General features: G+C 50.1%; 1 protein-coding gene across 1 annotated transcript; it reads left to right on the top strand.

Moving 5' to 3' along the window:
* The first annotated feature begins 94 nt into the window (after window positions 1–94).
* Window positions 95–20218, top strand: LOC122371839 (inhibitor of nuclear factor kappa-B kinase subunit beta-like). Its single transcript, XM_043348571.1, has 12 exons — window positions 95–281; window positions 4859–4880; window positions 6893–7003; window positions 7499–7613; window positions 8405–8507; window positions 11322–11480; window positions 12702–12817; window positions 16412–16510; window positions 17159–17266; window positions 18759–18948; window positions 19594–19742; window positions 20083–20218. Exons 1-12 carry the CDS (start codon window positions 267–269, stop codon window positions 20159–20161), a joined length of 1266 nt encoding a protein of 421 aa, XP_043204506.1. The 5' UTR covers window positions 95–266; the 3' UTR covers window positions 20162–20218.
* Window positions 20219–20445: the final 227 nt, after the last annotated feature.

Here is a 20445-nt window from a genome sequence, read left to right on the forward strand (position 1 = left end):
GCCTCATAGTGTCTTTGATCGAATTATCGCGCATAAAAAAGTGGAACGGTAAAATGCCAATGTAAAGAAGGTGCTGGAAAGAAAACTGAACACAAAAGGCCAGACAAAAATCGAAATGGGAAGAACAAGAGTCACCTCTAAGAGCAACGAGGACGCTTCAAAAGATGCGGCGAGTTTGTCTCAAAAAGACGAAAATGGTGGAAACGGTGATAAAAAGCAAAAAGAGGTAAAATCCGGTGTTGGATCAGCGAGTGGGGAATTGGCGGATGGACCAAAGAAAGGTAAGAAAAGAGGATCTCCAAAAATCGAGGCGAAACAAACATACACTTGCAATGGGGGAAGAAATCCATGTGGTAAAACGCTAGATGACTCAGATGACTCTATCATGTGTGATGGCTGCGAAATGTGGTTTCACCCAAAATGCCAAAATATCTCAGATGACGCTTTTTGGGCACTAGATGAGTATGACCTCTGCTTTTTGTGCTGCAAATGTCGCCCCAAGGTCAAAGATTTGGGGAAGGCAGAAACCATCAACAGCAACAAAATTGAGGAGATGGAGAAAAACATCCTTCAGGCAATCAATGATAGGAACGTTGATATAGGAGCGGAAACAAAGTTAGACCAAAGACTAGATCTCTTAGAACAAAAAATGAAAGAACAAATGAAGACTCATCACGTCGAACTAGAAAACTTATCTCGAGAGCTTAAAGGGCAGATAGACTCTGTCAAAGCGATGCCAAAGTATACGGAGGAAATTAAGAGCAGTGCCCAGGAACTGAGAAACTACATGAAGGCACATGACGAAAAAACAGTAAGAGAGAGAAACATACTACTCCATAATATACCTGAGAGCAAATCAAGCAATCCTGAGTCGAGAAAGCAGTACGACCAAGACAGCTTCCATAATGTAGTTGCGGCACTCCTAGGAGAGGGGATGATCATTGAGGTGGAAAATGTGATCAGACTGGGAAGAAGGAAAGAAGACGACAACAAAACCACGGCAGATCAAAAACCTCGACTGATGTTGGTCAAACTCAGAGACCAGAGAGATGTTGAACAGCTCATGAAGAACAGATGGAGCCTCAAGGACAGAGGTTTTCCAAATATATACCTTACCAGAGATTTGCCACCAGAAGAACGAGAAGCTCGGAGGAAACTCAGGCAGGAATTGGCTGAAAAGGGAAAGGAAACCCACATGATATTTCGGGGAAAGGTGGTCCCCAGACAAGGGAGAGATTCTCCAGGAGAACAACAAAACAGGCAAGTCAACCACAGGGCCTCATAAAAGGGACTACGTGATTGGAAAAAGTCATTTAAGTTGTATGTACACCAACGCAAACAGTTTGAGTAACAAACGTGAAGAATTACTCAGTAGAATTCAAATCAGTACGCCAGATGTTATAGGCATAACTGAGACATGGACCAAAGATGACTTCATGTTGCAAGGTTATCACCCTGCATTAAGGAAGGACAGAGCTGAGGGTCAGGAAGGTGGAGGGGTCATGCTTTTCGTTCGAGACAACCTAAGGCTGACAGAATGTTTTGAACTAAATGGTTCCATGTTCGGTGAATCAGTTTGGGGTATGGTAAGACCAAGCCTATCAGACAAAATACTTATAGGGATATGCTACAGGAGCCCTTCAAGTTCACCCGAGAACAATGACTTGTTATTGGAACTCTTCAAGAAAATTGATCAAATGAATGCAAATTGTGTGCTTATCATGGGAGACTTTAACTATGGCCATATAAATTGGAAAGGCGGGACCTCCCGAGGGCCATTGGACGGCCACGCAACCAGGTTCTTTGATGTCACACAAGACATATTTTTACACCAGCATGTAGACTTTCCCACAAGATTTCGGGAAGGCTGTGTACCATCACAGCTTGACCTCGTCTTCAGTGACAATGATATGGCAGTAGACGAGCTAGTCAGTGAGAGTCCACTGGGGAAAAGTGACCATGTGGTTTTAACATGGAAGTATTTCTACACAGACACAGCAAATGGTACTCACAGGAAAAAGTCAACGCTGGGCATCCAGAGGAACTTCAGTAAAGGAAACTACCAGCAAATGAATCATGATCTAAACAATGTGAACTGGGCTGAGATTGAGACCCTAGGGGTTGAAGAAGCTTGGAGGCTGTTCAAAACTCAGATTCAAACAGAAGTTGCCAAGCATGTCCCATTAAGAGGCAAAAGAAGCACGAAACTAGAAAAAGCACCTTGGTGGTCACCAAAGTTAAAGAAGGAGGTTAAGAGGAAGCATGCATGCTGGAAGCACTACACCGAGGTGAAAACTGCGGAGGCTTTGGAAGAGTACAAGACTCAAAGAAACCGCACCTCAAAGATGCTGAGGAAAGTCAGGAGAGACTATGAAAAAAGCATCATTGCAAAATCAAAACAGGAACCCAAGAACCTCCACAGATACATTCGAGCTCAGCACAAAGCGAAGGTCACAGTGGGTCCTCTTGAAAAGCATGATGGGTCTCTGGCACAAAATGATAATGAAATGGCTCAAATTCTCCAAGATTTTTTTCAAAGTGTCTTTGTAGATGAAGACAAGACGATAATCCCGGACCCAACACCAAGGGTGGAGGATGAGAGGAACTTTATGAACGATGTGACAATCACTCCAGACTTGGTCTACAAGGAACTGAGTGACCTTAACCCCCAGAAGGCTGCTGGACCTGATGACATAAAACCAATTGTACTAAAAAACTGTGCAGGATCACTGGCATCGCCATTATGTGCTCTCTTCAGGAAAACCCTAGACGAGGGTAGGCTGCCGGAAGAATGGAAAACTGCCAAAATCACTCCAATTTTCAAGAAGGGATCCAGAAGCAAGGCGTGTAATTACCGACCAGTAAGTCTGACCAGCCAAGTTTGTAAGCTACTTGAGAGGATCATTCGAGCACAACTGATGCATCATATGGAAATCAACAACTTGCTCAGCGAACATCAACATGGCTTCACCACCCGGAAATCATGCCAGTCAAACTTGCTGGAGACCCTTGAGGAATGGACAGAGGCACTGGACAATGACTTGGATCTGGATATAATATTCCTCGACTTCAAAAAGGCGTTTGACACGGTCCCCCATGAAAGACTAATCAAGAAGCTCAAGAGCTATGGTATAGCTGGCAAGATCTCTGACTGGATAGGAGATTTCCTACGAGACCGCAGACAACAGGTATGTGTTGGTGAAGGGCTATCCGAGTGGGGTCAAGTCAAGAGTGGGGTGCCTCAAGGTTCTGTGATAGGACCAACGCTATTCCTACTATATGTGAACGAGCTGCCGGAACTAGTAAAGAGTGGTATCAAACTCTTTGCTGACGATACAAAGGTCTATCGGACCATCAATGGAGATCAGGACACAAAGGCATTACAGGAAGACCTAGAAGTACTGTCCAAATGGTCCGAGGAGTGGTTGCTCCAGTTCAATGTAGACAAATGCAAAGTGATGCATTGTGGTAGAAAGAACCAGAGGGCAAACTACACCTTAACTCAGGATGGAATTGTACACCAATTGAAGAAAACAGAGCAGGAGAAGGACTTGGGAGTGTTAGTGGAGAGCAACTTGAAACCTACATTGCATTGTCATCAGGCGGCCAACAAAGCAGCAGCGGCACTTAGAAGGATAAAAAAAGCTTTTGTCAACTTTGACAGTAGCAGCTTCAAGATGTTATACACAACGTATGTGCGGCCTCACCTAGAATATTGCATGCAAGCAGTTGGTCCCTACATGGCCCAAGACTTCAAGGAACTCGACAAGATCCAGCGCAGAGCAACCAAACTGGTACGAGGGCTGAAGAATGTACCCTACGAGGAGCGACTTAAGCGGCTGAAGATTTATGACATGAAAAGGAGGCTGCAAAGAGGCGATCTGATACTGGTGTTCAAAATCATGAGAGGGATGACTGGACTAGAGTTCGACAAGTTCTTTGAAGAGAACACAGAGGAAAGAACAAGAGGACATAACAAGAAACTGAAAGTACAGAGAGCCAGACACAAACCGAGAGCAATGGCCTTCTCAAGACGCAGTGTGCAGCACTGGAACTCTCTGCCGCAAGGTGTGATCGAAGCCGAAACTGTTGACAGCTTCAAGAACAGGCTAGACCGACACTGGGCCGCAACCATTCCTGAGTAATTTGTCTTTAAATCACGGCCAATGACCTATGACCGATGTGGACACCAAATAGACCATTGTCTAATCCTAGTCCACTAAACCTATACCTATACCTATACCTATACCTAATTCCATGCATACCTCGCCAACTAGCCTCACACTCTCACTCAACAAGTCTTTGACTCTCACAAATTTAACTCTATATCAACTCAGTTGGGGAAATTGAGCTCAATACAAGTTACATGGCCTTCTGACATAAATCAGCAATCGGCTCATTGATCATTAGTAAAAACCGTAATAACACTTATTGTTTCCATTCTTACATAATTTAGTGGCCGCACCAGTGAAATACTTTGAAACTAATGCGCCGTTTATGTCTCTTTTGTGCAACCCTATTCATTTGTACTATCGAATGCATTTTATTTAGAAAAATAGCGAATCCAAACTGAAAGCGCAGCTGTTCGCGAATCAAAAATAAAGTAATTTCGTAGAACTTATCTGACCACATTTAAACTGAACATGAATTCGATAACAATTTTGTTCCGTGTACTTTTGCATCAGCGTTTCATTGCACTTGCAATTGTGTGCATTCAATGTTTGTAAATTAGTTCAAGAACTTCTGAATTTGAATGAGCCTATAGTTTACTGGGAATTCAGTCCACACGTAATGGTCTGCGTCTGTGTCTGCTGCTACCTACACTGTCAACATTGAGCTGTGATATTTGATTTTACAGATTGTGAAAGTGCAGACTGCAGGTTGAGGTGAGCTGTGAAACTTTCCTAAAATCCATTTATAGTGACACAATACATCCCGTGGAATCTGAAAACACGGCAGCAAAAGGCATATTTATTCACGTGACTGCAAAAAAATTGTCCACTATCCACGCCTGTAGTGTTGAACCTCAAGCTCCACATCACTTAATGGCTGCGCTGCAGCTCCTACAAAGTGATTCTTCGCACCACAGAGAGTGCACGTCTTACCCCTAGCCGGACAGCGGCCCAGCGGGTGCGGTCCGTAGTGCGGCGGGCAGTTCTTACACCTGACACGTGGGCCAGCACCTCAGCCTCCCTGACCACTGGTGTCGTCGTTGGCTGGTTGATGCTGTAGCGCCCTCTGGTTGCTACCCATGCCACAGACTCCCACTTCTGACTGAATTGCGCCGCTGGATTTCCTAGCCTGGTCATATCCCAAGGCCGACTTGATGAGCGTCTGCAAGTCGGGGTCTCTGGCCTGGCCAGAGCTTCTTGTCTCAGGCGCTCGTCTGACGTACCAAAGATGAAGGCGTCTTTCTTGGCTCGCTCTGGAATGTGTTGTTATGAGGTGAGGTCACTTGACGTCCATTGACCTGACCTTCATTGACCTTGGTCTGAAATGTTAACATGTATGCTGAACAGATGTATGATAAGGTGTGCTCAAAGCGGCGGCGCCAAGTTTTGAAACATTCGCGAAAATCACGGGCTCAACATCCCCCCTCCCCCAGTAGTGCGTGGGCTGGTTAACGCTGTGCCAGCCAGCGTCCCAGGTCGTGGGTATACAGGGCCCTGTTTCACTGGTGATAGCAGCACGCTGCTTTTACACGTGTCAAATTGGGTTTCCATGGAAACATCAACAGGCCCATTGCTCCAACACTACCACAAGTGTGACGTCAGCTCGCGCAATTTGATAGCAGCGTGGTAGCAGCGTCCCGTGAAACACCACCCAGGCCTGATCCGCCTTTAAACAGATTCTTCGGTCCGGTGACATGTCCCGAGGGCACGGCCTCGCCTCATGTCCCGGAGCAGCCCTCTGACCTGCCGGGCCCGAGAAATCGGGATAGCCCCAGCGTGCGCACCAGTGCGGTGTCACCTGGGGTGCGTGACATGAAGCCGCGAAGCGCCCAGTCAAGGCTGTCGCGCTTGGTGGGTGCCAAAACGTCTCATACTGCTGCCGTGTATGTAGTGTACTTAGTTCGTTTTTTTTTTAATTTGACACTCATTGTAAACGTCTCTTTGACCACAGCGCGAGAATCGCTACCTAAAGCACTGAGACAACTGGTTGGCGCACATTGATTTGACAGACGATCAACTTTTATCAAAATTATTACTACCTGGCTCCCATCCCCCAGACTCTCAGCTCGTATTTGCCAATGTTTACAACTTCACGGGTATACACAACTTGCCAGGAATTATAACTGAACTAATTAATGCATCGAACGGCGTTTTATATAACGGTACATCATCGGTGTTTAAAACTTGTTTTGAAAATATGAATCATATATGTAATACAATGTGCGCCAACCAGTTTTATCAGAAGGTAGTGACAGGTACCTAATTCAGCAAGCAATAATCGTGCTGTGTTCAAAGGATGTTTACAATGAGGGTCAAACTTCAAAAAACTTTAACTCAGTATATGCCATGGTGCCTCCCACCCCGGCTCCGGCGACCAAAATCGACTCTGACTCCGACTCCGGTCAGAACTCCGAGTCTCCGACCGACTCCGACTCCGCAGCCCTGAACGGGTCTATGGGAGTACCTACTGACCTGAGCTCTGTGACCTGACCTGACCTCTGTGACCCGGCCTGACCTGAGCTCTGTGGCCCAGCCGGCAGGATGCCGGAGATGGTGGGACTATGGGAGTACCTACTGACCTGACATGACCTGACCTGGCCTCTGGGGCCCAGCCGGCAGGATGCCGGAGATGGTGGGACTGTGGGAGTACCTACTGACCTGAGCTGACCTCTGTGACCTGACCTGATCCCTGTGACCTGACCTGACCTGACCTGACCCAGCCGGCAGGATGCCGGAGATGGTGGGACTGTGGGAGCGCGTCAAGGACATTGGCTCCGGCGGCTTCGGCATGGTGGTACTCTGGAGGAACGTCACAACCGACCAGAAAATCGGTCAGTTTATACGGCTCGCAATTTGGAGTCCGTACGGCTCACAATTTGGAGTCCGTACGGCTCACAATTTGGAGTCCGTGCGGCTCACTCCTTAATGTACACTTGTAGATAGGTAGGCAAGATACATCTGGATCTGGAGTGTCCATAAATACCAATCATTGTGAACTTCGTTCATGTAAGTATCGTGAGCCTGCTTCTAGTTAAAGAAGAAGAAAATAATAGTGACAGGATGACACACAAGTCATACTTGTGAACAATGACCACGGTATTTTAAGTCTGTCTACTCTCATTCTCTGTCCAGCCTTGAGTGTGTGCTCCTCCTTCTCCCCTCCGTCCAGGACTCCCGAGTGCACGCTCCTCTCTCTCTCTCTCTCTCTCTCTCTCTCTCTCTCTCTCTCTCTCTCTCTCTCTCTCTCTCTCTCTCTCTCTCTCTCTCTCTCTCTCTCTCTCTCTCTCTCTCTCTCTCCCCCTGACCCTCCCACCCCCTCTATCCAGCCATCAAGCAGTGCAGATGGGGGGAGCCTGGCTCCGGCACGGAGGCCCTGATTCAGCCCAAAGTCCGCGACAGATGGAAAAAGGAGGTGGAGATCATGCTCAAACTGAACCACAGGTAGGCAATCGGGGCTCTGTGTGAACCACAGGTGGGTACTCGGGGCTCTGTGAGAACCACAGGTGGGTACTCGGGGCTCCGTGTGAGCCTCAGGTGGGTACTCGGGGCTCTGTGAGAACCACAGGTGGGTACTCGGGGCTCTGTGAGAACCACAGGTGTGTATGTGTGTGTGTGGGGGGGGGGGGGCTATTCGGGCTCTCTGCAGGACCTGTGAACCACAGGTAGGTAATCAGGGCTATGCAGGGGCCTCTAAAGCTCCCTGACTGTCTGTCTGTGAGCGGGAGGAAGGGATGAAAAGGGAAAGGTAATGGTGGTGGAGGGACACAATAGAAGGTCATACGATCATATTTTATGTCAGATGATTTCATTTCCTTCAATTATACATTAATTAATAGTATGGAACTTGAATAGAAAAGCCTCGAAATAGTTAACAGCTACCCTGAAATATATTGAAATGCGAATTCGGATTAGTTTGAGTTACGCGGCGATATTCTGTTTGAACTTTGCGATCAGGTGCCGCTACGTGCACTATGGGCGAATGCTGTCCATGCCATGATCTATTATTCATTGCACGTTAAGCGAGGGTATGCAGGGGCACCCACCGTTTTCCCAGAGCACGATAGTCTGCATGTCTCGGGAGGGCTTGTCTTTGGCAGATTCTTGTATTCTGTGTTTTACTGGTGCTATGAGCTGTGTGACTAACACCGTCCCTTGGAGAAGTATTTTAGAGATAATTCCGGTTGTATGTTGCCCCAGAATGCTGTTCTATAACACTGCCGGCTGTGTTTCAGAGGCATCGTCAGCTGCATGCCACTACCTGGCGACTTTCAGCTGGACCCGGCCGCGCTGCCGCGGCTCTGTATGGAGTACTGCGAGGGAGGAGACCTCAGACGGGTACGTCAGGGATAGTCTCTGTATGTACGGCTCTGTATAGAGTACTGCGAGGGAGGAGACCTCAGACGGGTACGTCAGGGATAGAATGAATGACAGCCGTGAATCTTTCGGGGACGGGCTCCAGCGGAGCTGACGTAGCCAAAGAGTTAGGTCAGCATAGTTATTCAGCTTGGAGTTGTCAATGGTATGTTTTTAAAGTGAGATACCTAATTGATATTTGAAAATTAGAATATCATCAGCAAAGCGAAGTTATGTGTGCACAGAACTAGACAGTCGTTTTGGATAGCTCCATTCTCCATATTTGGTAGCAGAGAGGTCCTTATCACCTGCCCTGAATTGTGGTTTTACTAGAGAGCTAGTGCCAGACTCAGAGACGCGCCCGGGTGGACTGGGGGGGGGGGGGGGGGGTGGAGGTTGTGTGATGTTTTATTTGCCTCTGTGTGTCAGCACAGCACTGTGTGAGGAGCGGAGTAGCCACTCAGCATTCAGAGACGAGCGTGGGGACTGGAGTGGGGCTGAGGCTGTTTGACGTCATCCCTTGCTGGTATCTTTAGGTGTATGAAATGTTCAGCGAGACGGTCAGGCCAACGCACTGTGTGAGGGCTAGCCGTAGGTACTGGCTGCACGTGTGCCGTAACGGAGCTGAAGGGGAGTGCTCTTTGCTACCCCCGAAGACAATGAACCGGGGTCGTGATTCACCCGGGTCCCCCTCCCCCCGTCTGACACCCCTCTGTGACTCACATGGGGGGGGGGGGAGTGAAGACATGAGTGCTACCAAGTGCCCTGTGTGAATGGGATGGTTTCAAACTTTCAACCCAGTGACTTTGCGATTTCCCGATGCCTGCGTGATAAAAACTTACCACTATAACGTGGATGCATAGTAGCACTTCTGCTAATATATGTCCTATGTTGGGAACCTGTGCGGGAATTAATTCGTCGTTACATATTTATCGTCTAACAAACGAACGTTATGTTTTGATGACCCGCAATGTCCTATGACTCACGAAGACTTACGTGGTAGCGCAGCTGTAAATCAAACGCACTTCACATTATTGTTGCCGGTTTTCGTGCCACTGCATAGCTGACCGGCAGTAGTCCCGTTTCGACGGAATTTATTAAGGCGCTGCTCATTTATGAGCTGCTTACCCGGCCGTCTTCACTCTAATGTTTGACCAGTGACGTTATTGGAGCAGCAGCTGCTACTACAACCGTATACCTGTCGTCGCTTTTTGGCTACCACAATGGGTCATTTGACTTCAGCATGTGCCCTCGTTCTTGTTTGATATAATTTTACTAGGGTAGGTACTTGATGCATATTTTTTCTTAACCCTCGCACGACCAGGCCATTTCTCATAACACGAACGACCAGGGGGGGGGGGGGTTGTTACGACCCCCCCCTGGCGTTTCGAAACGGAAGGTCGTAGAGCTTAGCGGAAAAAACCAACGGATTGCTCTCAACGAGATCTCGCGATTGGTGGTATATTTTTTGGTCTTAGGTCAACATTTGACCTACTTTTGACCGGTCAAAGGTCAAATTTTCGGAAAAATAGACTTTTTCAAATTTCGGCGGCGATTGCGGCAAAACGGTGGGAGATATCGACTTGAAACCTTCACTATCGTGTTCCTTGATCAATTCTCTATCGTTTGGTATGTATTTCGTTTCCCTAGCTCTAAAAATGGCGCGTTGGGAGCGCCGGAAGTCGGCAAGGTCACAGTCGGCGGCAGAAATTCGAAAAATCAAAATTTAAATTTTTGAAATCTGATTGTATTTTTGGATTTGGGAGGTCCATTTGCTCCCTATAGAAGCTAATATTGCTGCATATTCCCATTGAGGTGACAAGAATTAGCAAAATAGTGGTTCGGGCGCTTTTCAAAAATAGTACCGGACGCTGTTCCTCTTGTGACGTCATAGCTCCGTGACCTGACCTGACCCGGTCAAATTTCTTATACCATATGATAGCCAATACTTGCCCCAACATGCATGGGAAGTTTCATCACGATCCATCAACCGATGTCCGTACCACCGGCAGGAAACCTCGGGCGTTGGCACTCAGTTTGTGAAAATCCGGCCGGAGGCTGTACCTCTTATGACGTCATAACTCCGTGACCTGACATGACCCGATCAATTTTTTTTCGGCAAAAGATGCGCAAAGGTTGCCCCAGAGGGTATTGAAAATTTCAGCCCGCTACGACAAGCCGTTTAGCGTGCACTTCGAAAAAACCTCAGGGGGGGGGGGGTTGATACAACCCCCCCCCCTAGGCGTTCTAGGGCTAAATATGACAGCATCATTTTAGGATAACAGCAGCATAATCATGATAAGGGCTGCTGTTACATTTAACCAGATATCTACATCGATAACAACTTGCTTCCCAAGTTGAATTAATTGCTGCTGCGCCTTTTTAACCAATGCTCCCACTGACGTCATTTGACGCGTTTGTAGGTACTGCAGCTGCGGCCAGACTCCCCCACCATGTGACGCGTTTGTAGGTACTGCAGCTGCGGCCAGGCTCCCCCACTGACGTCATTTGGCGCGTGTGTAGGTACTGCAGCTGCGGCCAGGCTCCCCCACTGACGTCATTTGGCGCGTGTGTAGGTACTGCAGCTGCGGCCAGACTCCCCCAGTGACGTAATTTGACGCCTGTTCAGGTGCTGCTGCGGCCGGAGAACTGCTGCGGCCTGACCCCCCACTGACGTCATTTGACGCGTGTGTAGGTACTGGCAGCTGTGGCCAGACTCCCCCAATGACGTAATTTGACACACTCTAGGTGCTGCTGTGGCCTGACCCCCCACTGACGTCATTTGACACGCTCCAGGTGCTGCTGCGTCCGGAGAACTGCTGCGGCCTGCCGGAGCTGGAGGTCCGCCAGTTTCTCAGTGATATCACGGACGCACTGTGCTACCTCCACGGTCTGCGGATCATCCACCGGGATCTGAAACCCGAGAACGTCGTCCTGCAGACAGTGCACGGCAAGGTGAGGCGCGTCATATGACGTCAGTGGATCCAAGAACGTCGTCCTGCAGACGGTGTACGGCAAGGTGAGGCGCGTCATATGACGTCAGTGGACCGGAGGACGTCGAACTGCAAATTGTGCACGGCAAGGTGAGGCGCGTCATATGACGTCAGTGGAACGGAGGACGTCGCACTGCAGACAGTGCACGGCAAGGTGAGGCGCGTCATATGACGTCAGTGGACCGGAGGACGTTGTATTGCAGACTGTGCATGGCAAGGTGAGGTGCGTCATATGACGTCAGTGGAACGGAGGACGTCGCACTGCAGACAGTGCACGGCAAGGTGAGGCGCGTCATATGACGTCAGTGGACCGGTGGACGTTGTATTGCAGACTGTGCATGGCAAGGTGAGGTGCGTCATATGACGTCAGTGGACCGGAGGACGTTGTATTGCAGACTGTGCATGGCAAGGTGAGGCGCGTCATATGACGTCAGTGGACCGGAGAACGTCGAACTGCAGACTGTGCACGGCAAGGTGAGGCGCGTCATATGACGTCAGTGGACCGGAGGACGTCGCCCTGCAGACGGTGCACGGCAAGGTGAGGCGCGTCATTTGACGTCAGTGGATCCAAGAACGTCGTACTGCATACGGTGCGCGGCAAGGTGAGGCGCGTCATATGACGTCAGTGGATCCAAGGACGTCGTATTACAGACTGTGCATGGAAAGGTGAGGCGCGTCATATGACGTCAGTAGATCCAAGGACGTCGTATTGCAGACAGTGCATGACAAGGTGAGGCGCGTCATATGACGTCAGTGGACCAACTTCGAACTTCAGATCTTCAATGGAAGGGTGATGCTGCGCCAAATGACGCTAGACTGCAGAACTAATTATGTTGTTAATTATGCCGCAGCTGATGTGTTAACGTGTATCGAACGTTATACGTTCATAAGGATCCAGTTGTCCGTTAGCATGGTGGGACATGTCGTCAATTAAACAATGCTATTTGCGAATTGGTGGTGGTTTTGCTGGAATTTTATCGATACTAAATATCTAAACTTTCAACGATTATTTTGTCTAAACCGTCGTTTGATATATATTTGATGTATCTGTTATGTCTCCATATATTCTTCTGTCGGGCCACCCATTGACCAATGTCTGAACACGCCCCCCCCCCCCCCGTTGTCGCAGCCCCTGTACAAGGTGACTAACCAGTGTCTGAACATGGCTCCCACGATGCCGCAGCCGCTGTACAAGCTGATCGACCTGGGGTACGCGAAGGAGCTGGACCAGTCGAGCGTCTGTACGTCGTTCGTGGGGACGCTGCAGTACCTGGCGCCGGAGCTGTTCCTGACTAACAAGTAAGGAAATGAAAGGGAAGATAGGGGGAACACTGCAGTACCTGGCACCGGAGCTGTTCCTCACCAACAAGTAAGGGAAGGGAGGTGATAAAAATGGATGGGAGGGGGAGGAGAGGATAGGGTTACGTTACAGTACCGTTACAGTACCGGTGCCGGAACTCTTCCTCGCCGACACGCTCGGGAGTCACGGGAGGGATCATTTGGGATTGGGCAATTTTATACTGTAGTAGCAAGAGGGCAGGAAAAGGTAGGGGCTCGTTAGATTAGGGCAAGGAAAGATAGAATGTGGCAGGGACACTGACAGTATCTGACGCTTGAACCCTTTTTCCCGACAAGTACGGGAGTAAATTGGAGTGGATCTTTTTATCGTAGACTTGTGGGTGGGATTCATCAGCAGCAGCGATAGCGAGTTGGGCAGGGAGCTGAGTACTCCCTGTTGGAAGAACCCGAGACCTGGGATCATAGATGGGTATACTTAGATGGAGAGAGTCTCGTTCTAGCCGAGTCTAGTACGATAATTAAAACGTTAATTGCGAATTCATACAACGTGATTGTTATAAAGCAGCTGTGATGTTTTAACGAAATATTTCTTCAGGCCACTCTAATAATCCATTCAGTATGCCATGGTGATCTCTTCCCTACCCGTAGGTACACCTGCACTGCCAACTAAATGGAGTGTGACTTGTGAGTCTAATCTCGGTCTGATTCTAACATCCGTCCCACTCTATCCCAGGTACACCCTGTGCCCTGTACTCAGTACACTCAGTGTGGTCTGAATGTGACCCCTTTCACCCTCCCGGCCTATCTCAGGTACATCTGCACGGCCAACTAAATGGACTATGAGTCTAATCTCGGTCTAATCCTAACCCTCCACCCCGGCCTATCTCAGGTACACCCGTACCGGGCCGACTACTAGAGTATGTGTCTAACCACCGTCCTGCTCCGCCTCAGGTACACCTGCACTGCCGACTAAATGGAGTGTGAGTCTAATCTCGGTCTGACTCTATCCTCCCTCCCCGGCCTATCTCAGGTACACCCGTACCGGGCCGACTACTAGAGTATGTGTCTAACCACCGCCCTGCTCCATCTCAGGTACACCCGTACCGGGCCGACTATTGGAGTAGGTATGTGTCTAACCACCGTCCCGCCCCATATCAGGTACACCTGTACTGCCGACGGAGTCTGAGTCTAATCTCGGTCTAATCCTAACCCCCCGTCCCGCTCCATCTCAGGTACACCCGTACCGGGCCGACTACTAGAGTATGTGTCTAACCACCGCCCTGCCCCATCTCAGGTACACCTGCACGGCCGAGTGGTCTGAATGTGACCTCTATCACCCTGTCTCCCTCTATATCAGGTACACCTGTACGGCCGAGTGGTCTGAATGTGACCTCTATCACCCTGTGTCCCTCTATATCAGGTACACCTGTACGGCCGAGTGGTCTGAATGTGACCTCTATCACCCTGTGTCCCTCTATATCAGGTACACCTGTACGGCCGAGTGGTCTGAATGTGACCTCTATCACCCTGTCTCCCTCTATATCAGGTACACCTGTACGGCCGAGTGGTCTGAATGTGACCTCTATCACCCTGTCTCCCTCTATATCAGGTACACCTGTACGGCCGAGTGGTCTGAATGTGACCTCTATCACCCTGTCTCCCTCTATATCAGGTACACCTGTACGGCCGAGTGGTCTGAATGTGACCTCTATCACCCTGTCTCCCTCTATATCAGGTACACCTGTACGGCCGAGTGGTCTGAATGTGACCTCTATCACCCTGTGTCCCTCTATATCAGGTACACCTGTACGGCCGAGTGGTCTGAATGTGACCTCTATCACCCTGTGTCCCTCTATATCAGGTACACCTGTACGGCCGAGTGGTCTGAATGTGACCTCTATCACCCTGTCTCCCTCTACAGGGTGTCCCATAAGTTCCTTCTCACCTAAATTTTTCTTTTAGAGGCTCTCTTATTTAAAGCCACGCTTAATTTATTTTGTAACTGAGCTTTTGGGGTTGCCATGGCAACTGTGAATGTGCTCCACGGTAACTAATTCGTCTAGACAAAATATTTTTTGCCAGAGAGTTCACTTCCTGTGGAGACGGCTTACGCCGCAACATAGAGGTCTCCGATACGGGAACGTCTCGGTATTTAGTCCGCACTGGGCCATTCACGACGGTTGAGGGTGATTGAGGCCATCCAGTATGTAGTCAATGTCTGTCGCTAACTGGAGGCACAGTCAACAAGTGACGCCGATGATTTGTCGGGAGTCAATCGCTGCAAGTTTATGCTCTTTTTTGTCAGCTTTCACGAGTGAGCCATGTGGCCAAAACTGTGTGGCGCCAAAATGGCCGTCAAAAAGGTCTTAGCGTTAGAAAGTTGGTAAACAGGCTTTTCAGGATGCATTACCAGCTGTCTAAGAGTATCATTTCGGGGTACCTAACTCAAGGTGACTTAAGCTCTACTTACCGGAGGGCTCAAAACAGTCAAAAACGTCTTAAAATGGCCAAACATGTGTTTCGTTATGCCTGAGGCTAAAAAAACTGGAGGGCCGATGACATCAATGTGGTCATCTGGACTACCTAGTCCGTGCTCGAGATAAAACACCGGTCCAAACCCCAAAACGGTCCCATATGGGCGACGGAAAAGGCTTTTATGTCATCCCGCTTTATTCCGATGCGAAAGGCCAGGGTCACGGTAATGTGGGGTAATATGCGTCCAGACACTGATCACGTTGCGATTGATACTCCAGAAACAGTCTTGGGACGCAGAATGCTTCTCCAAGAAGATCTAGTAGGAGTTTCAGCTTTCTAGCATAACTCGAACCGCAAGTATGACCACATTTTTTAGGAGAAAATGGCATCCGGGAGGTCGTAGGCCCATCTTCAAGCAAGACAGTGCATCAGTGCACAGGTCAAGCAAAGCTTAGAAGCAGTGCCAGGAGACTGTGATAGGCGTGTGTGGTAAGATCACATCCCAGCCAACTCATCGGATCCAAATTTCATAAAAATGTGTTGGGAATATTGAAATCGAGGCTCGTCGAAGCGAAGCGGTGTTCCAGCATTGAGGAGCTCACGGCGCATGCCAAGTCAGTCTGGGCTAACTTCAAGCCTGCTATGCTGCCAAGCATGCCGGTTGGCATGTCGCAGCATGTATCCATGTGTTTGCCTATGAAATGGGGAGCACATTGAGGGGTTATAAACATATCAAAACGCAATGCACTCTGTTTTACATGCAAATATAAGGTGAGAACGAACTTATGGGACACCCTGTATATCAGGTACACCTGTACGGCCGAGTGGTCTGAATGTGACCCCTGTCACCCTCCCGGCCTATATCAGGTACACCTGTACGGCCGAGTGGTCTGAATGTGACCTCTATCACCCTGTCTCCCTCTATATCAGGTACACCTGTACGGCCGAGTGGTCTGAATGTGACCTCTATCACCCTGTCTCCCTCTATATCAGGTACACCTGTACGGCCGAGTGGTCTGAATGTGACCTCTATCACCCTGTCTCCCTCTATATCAGGTACACCTGTACGGCCGAGTGGTCTGAATGTGACCTCTATCACCCTGTGTCCCTCTATCTCAGGTACACCTGCACCGCTGACTATTGGAGCCTGGGCCTGGTGGCTTACGAGGTGGTCACTGGAGTGCGGCCCTTCCTGCCTAACATGCCTCCAGCCATGTGGTGAGTTACAGAGAAACTCTAGCACCGTGGGGCGTTGGAACATCAATTGGCCCGTGTTGAGGATTAGAACATAAGGTTAATTGTATGGTCAGTTAGAACGTAGGTAATTGTTGTTAGTGCATATTAGCCATGGTGTAATTCATTTTCCGTTGTCATTGTAGGTTTTCACTGCCAAAGTCTGTAGGCGCCTACGAGCTTGCCGAGTTTGCGCGGCCTTTTGCCCTGAATTCAACTAAGCTGCACTATGCCTGCACGATAGGGTAATATGCATGCATCACTTCATAATGCACTGCAGCACTGCAGTGGCAGTTGTTCGCGTCATATGGCATAAGTTGTGCTTGTGTTTTCAGTGTTTCTATTTTTGACCGACAGGATGCAGCACGCGTCTCGGAAGGACCTAGTGACAGTGTTTCCATTCTCCGCCGCCAGGATGCGGACCTAGTGACAGTGTTTCCTTTCTCCGCGCCAGGCTGAGCAGCACGTGTCTCGGAAGGACCTAGTGACAGTGTTTCCATTCTCCGCCGCCAGGATGCAGCACGTGTCTCGGAAGGACCCCTAGTGACAGTGTTTCCATTCTCCGCCGCCAGGATGCAGCACGTGTCCCGGGAGGACCCAGTAACTGTCTGTGTTTCCATTCTCTGCCGCCAGGATGCAGCACGTGTCTCGGAAGGACCCGTCTCATATAGCTGCCGAGCGGATGGAGGACGGCTTTATCCAGTTCCGCTCGGAGATATCCGTCTGTAACCACATCTCGCCGTGAGTAGAGGTCACGAGAGGTCACAGGAGGTCGTATAGAGGTCACAGGGGGTCATATAGAGGTCACAGGAGGTCGTATAGAGGTCACAGGGGGTCAGATAGAGGTCACAGGAGGTCATATAGAGGTCACAGGAGGTCATATAGAGGTCACAGGAGGTCATATAGAGGTCACAGGAGGTCATATAGAGGTCACAGGAGGTCCTATAGAGGTCACAGGAGGTCATATAGAGGTCACAGGCAGGGCTGCGGAGTCGGAGTCGGAGTCGGAGTCGGTCGGAGTCGACAGTTGTGACCGGAGTCGGAGTCGGAGTCGGAGTCGATATTGGAAACCCCAGCCGGAGTCGGATTCGGAGTCACCGAAAGTCTGTCGACTCCGCAGCCCTGCCATGTGTGCGGAGTCGGAGTCGGGAGCTGGAGTCGATCGGAGTCGACATTTCTGCCCGGAGTCGGAGTCGGAGTCGGAGTTGGTTTTTGAAAGCCGGAGTCGGAGTCGGAGTCGCCGTAAATCCATCGACTCCGCAGCCCTGGTCACAGGAGGTCATATAGAGGTCACAGGAGGTTATTAAGAGGTCACAGAAGGTCATGGGAGGTCACAGAAGCTCACAAAATGTCGCTAGTGGTCATATAGAGGTCACAAAAGATCACAAAAGGTCACGAAAGATCACAGAAGGTCATGGGAGGTCACAGAAGCTCACAAGAGGTCGCGAGTGGTCATGAAAGGGCACGGAAGGCTGCTTAGAGGTCGCGGGAGGGTACTTAGAGATCACGGAAGGTTGCTTGGAGGCAACGAGAGGTCACGGAACGTGAATAAGCAGGGATTTGATGGGGTGCTGGCCAAAGTACCTGCTGATGGGATGCACACAGACTAGTACGAACCGGAAGATGTGGGGTAGGTAGTACACAGAATTATATGTGTAGTCTAGTCTTCCTTGAAAGTGCCGCTACTCGAGGTACCGCTATCGCTTCCTGGTTTGAGAGCCTTTGGCTTTTGATGGTTGGAAAACTTCCTGGCCTTAATTGAGTTCAACCCTCAAAAGCCAGGAGCTCTCAGGTTGGAAAATTAAGCCATGGTTTTAATTGAGGTCAACCCTCAAAAGCCAGGAGCTCTCAAACCACGGACAGTTACCGATACCTACCTTTCGAGTAGCGATACCTTCAAGGAAGACTATACCAATACGACTGAGGGTAAAATATTCACGGTCGGTGCACATGACATTGTACGGCTATAAGTTATTTTAATGTATGCTGTTTTTGTCTATTTTGCAGTCTCAGCCCCTAACTGCCCCCTCCAAAGCCCACCTAACTGCCCCCTCCCCCCTCCACAGCCACTGACGCCCCTTCGGAAGGGGAGTCAGTCTGACTCCCCCTCCACAACCCCCCACTGACTCCCCCGCCCCGCAGCCCCCGGACTGACTCCCCCGCCCCGCAGGCCCTGACTGACTCCCCCCGCCCCGCAGCCCCCGGACTGACTCCCCCCCCCCCTCCTCCTCAGTCCGCTGCGCCACCACCTGGAGGGGTGGCTGCGCCGACTGCTGGACTGGGAGCCGCGGCGGCGCGGCCGGCCGCTGCCTCCCGCCGCCGCCGGCTCCCCACAGTCAGCTCACGGAGCGGGAGGACAGCGGGGGCTGGAGGAGGGACTGGCTGGGATGGCGATGTCGACACCGGCACAGGGGGCGGCGCAGGTCAGTCCGAAACACGCACAGTCATGGAGCACACACAGTGGAACACAGTGAGACACACAGAGTGGAACACAGTGGAACACAGAGTGGAACACAGTGGGACACACAGAGTGGAACACAGTGAAACACACAAAGTGGAACACAGTGGGACACACAGAGTGGAACACAGTGAAACACTCAGATTGGAACACAGTGAAACAGACAGTGGAACACAGTGAAACAGACAGTGGAACAGAGTGGAACACAGAGTGGAACACAGTGGGACACTAATGAGAGTGGAACTCACAGTTCATGCATATTGCATAGCCTGACTAGTTTTTAATAGTCTTATTCTGTTACCGCTGTGTTCTGAAACGCGTTATGGCAGTGCCGGTTAGCAAACTGTATACAACGAAGGATGAAACGTTCTTAAATTAAGCTCACTTTTTTACATAATTTAGAAGAGGTAGACATTTTGTTTTTCTCACAGAAAATGACAATACAACTCCTAGAATACCATTACATATTGTATGCTATGTTCTGATCCCTCTGCCGCGTGCCAGTCAGATCTGTGACGCCTCTGTTTCCCGTCCCCAGGCCGGGTTACTGTTCTGATCCTCTCTGACTCCTGTCAGTCAGAGCACTGACGTCTCTGTTTCCGCTCCCCAGGCCGGGCCGGAGGCGGCCCCAGGACCTGTGATAGTTTTCCGTCAGCTCCAGGAGCTGCTACAGAGGAGGGTGGTAGCGGTGTTTGTGAACACTCCTGTCAGCTGCTACACGCCGAGATATCGGAGAGTACCACCATGGGACAACTGCAGGTCAGTCAGAGAGAGAGAGAGAGAGGGAGAGAGAGAGAGAGAGAGAGAGGAGAGAGAGAGAGAGAGAGAGAGAGAGAGAGAGAGAGAGAGAGAGAGAGAGAGAGAGAGAGAGAGAGAGAGAGAGAGACCGAGACCGAGACGGCTGTACCCGAGCATGTCTATCTATTTGGCATGATTTTATAGCTATTTATTATCCAGATTAAATACCGGCACGTAGCCTGAATACTGGCGTAAAATTATATCTCCTCAGCAGCTCTGACTCCCTCATCTCCTCCGCAGGACTACATCGCCCGAGAGACGGGCCTGGAGCCCTGACCCTCCCTCCCCCTTCCCTCCGCAGGACTATATCGCTCGAGAGACGGGCCTGGAGCCCTCCTCGCAGCAGCTGTGCCTGCCGAGCTCGACCGACCTGCCTGTGAGGACGGTGGATACGACCCCTTCCCAGTCTGCGCTGCAGTGCTGGGCCCCTCCGGAGGTAAGGACATGGTGTGGTATATTCTACTACAGGAGACCACCCCTGCCCAGTCTGCACTGCAGTGCTGGGCACCGCCGGAGGTAGGACATTGTGGGTATATTCTACTACAGGACACCACCCCTTCCCAGTCTGCACTGCAGTGCTGGGCACCGCCGGAGGTAGGACATGTGTGGGGTATTCTACTACAGGACACCACCCCTTCTCAGTCTGCATTAACGTTGTGGGCCC

The sequence above is a fragment of the Amphibalanus amphitrite genome, unplaced genomic scaffold (genome assembly GCF_019059575.1).
Source record: "Amphibalanus amphitrite isolate SeventyFive unplaced genomic scaffold, NRLGWU_Aamphi_draft 001283F_arrow, whole genome shotgun sequence".
NCBI classification, from domain to species: Eukaryota; Metazoa; Arthropoda; class Thecostraca; order Balanomorpha; family Balanidae; genus Amphibalanus; species Amphibalanus amphitrite.

Coding starts and splice junctions, on each gene's coding strand:
- LOC122371839 (XM_043348571.1), top strand. Junction 7,614..8,404: donor ATGCTCAAACTGAACCACAG/GTAGGCAATCGG, acceptor GCTGTGTTTCAG/AGGCATCGTCAGCTGCATGC. Junction 17,267..18,758: donor GTCTGTAACCACATCTCGCC/GTGAGTAGAGGT, acceptor CCTCCTCCTCAG/TCCGCTGCGCCACCACCTGG.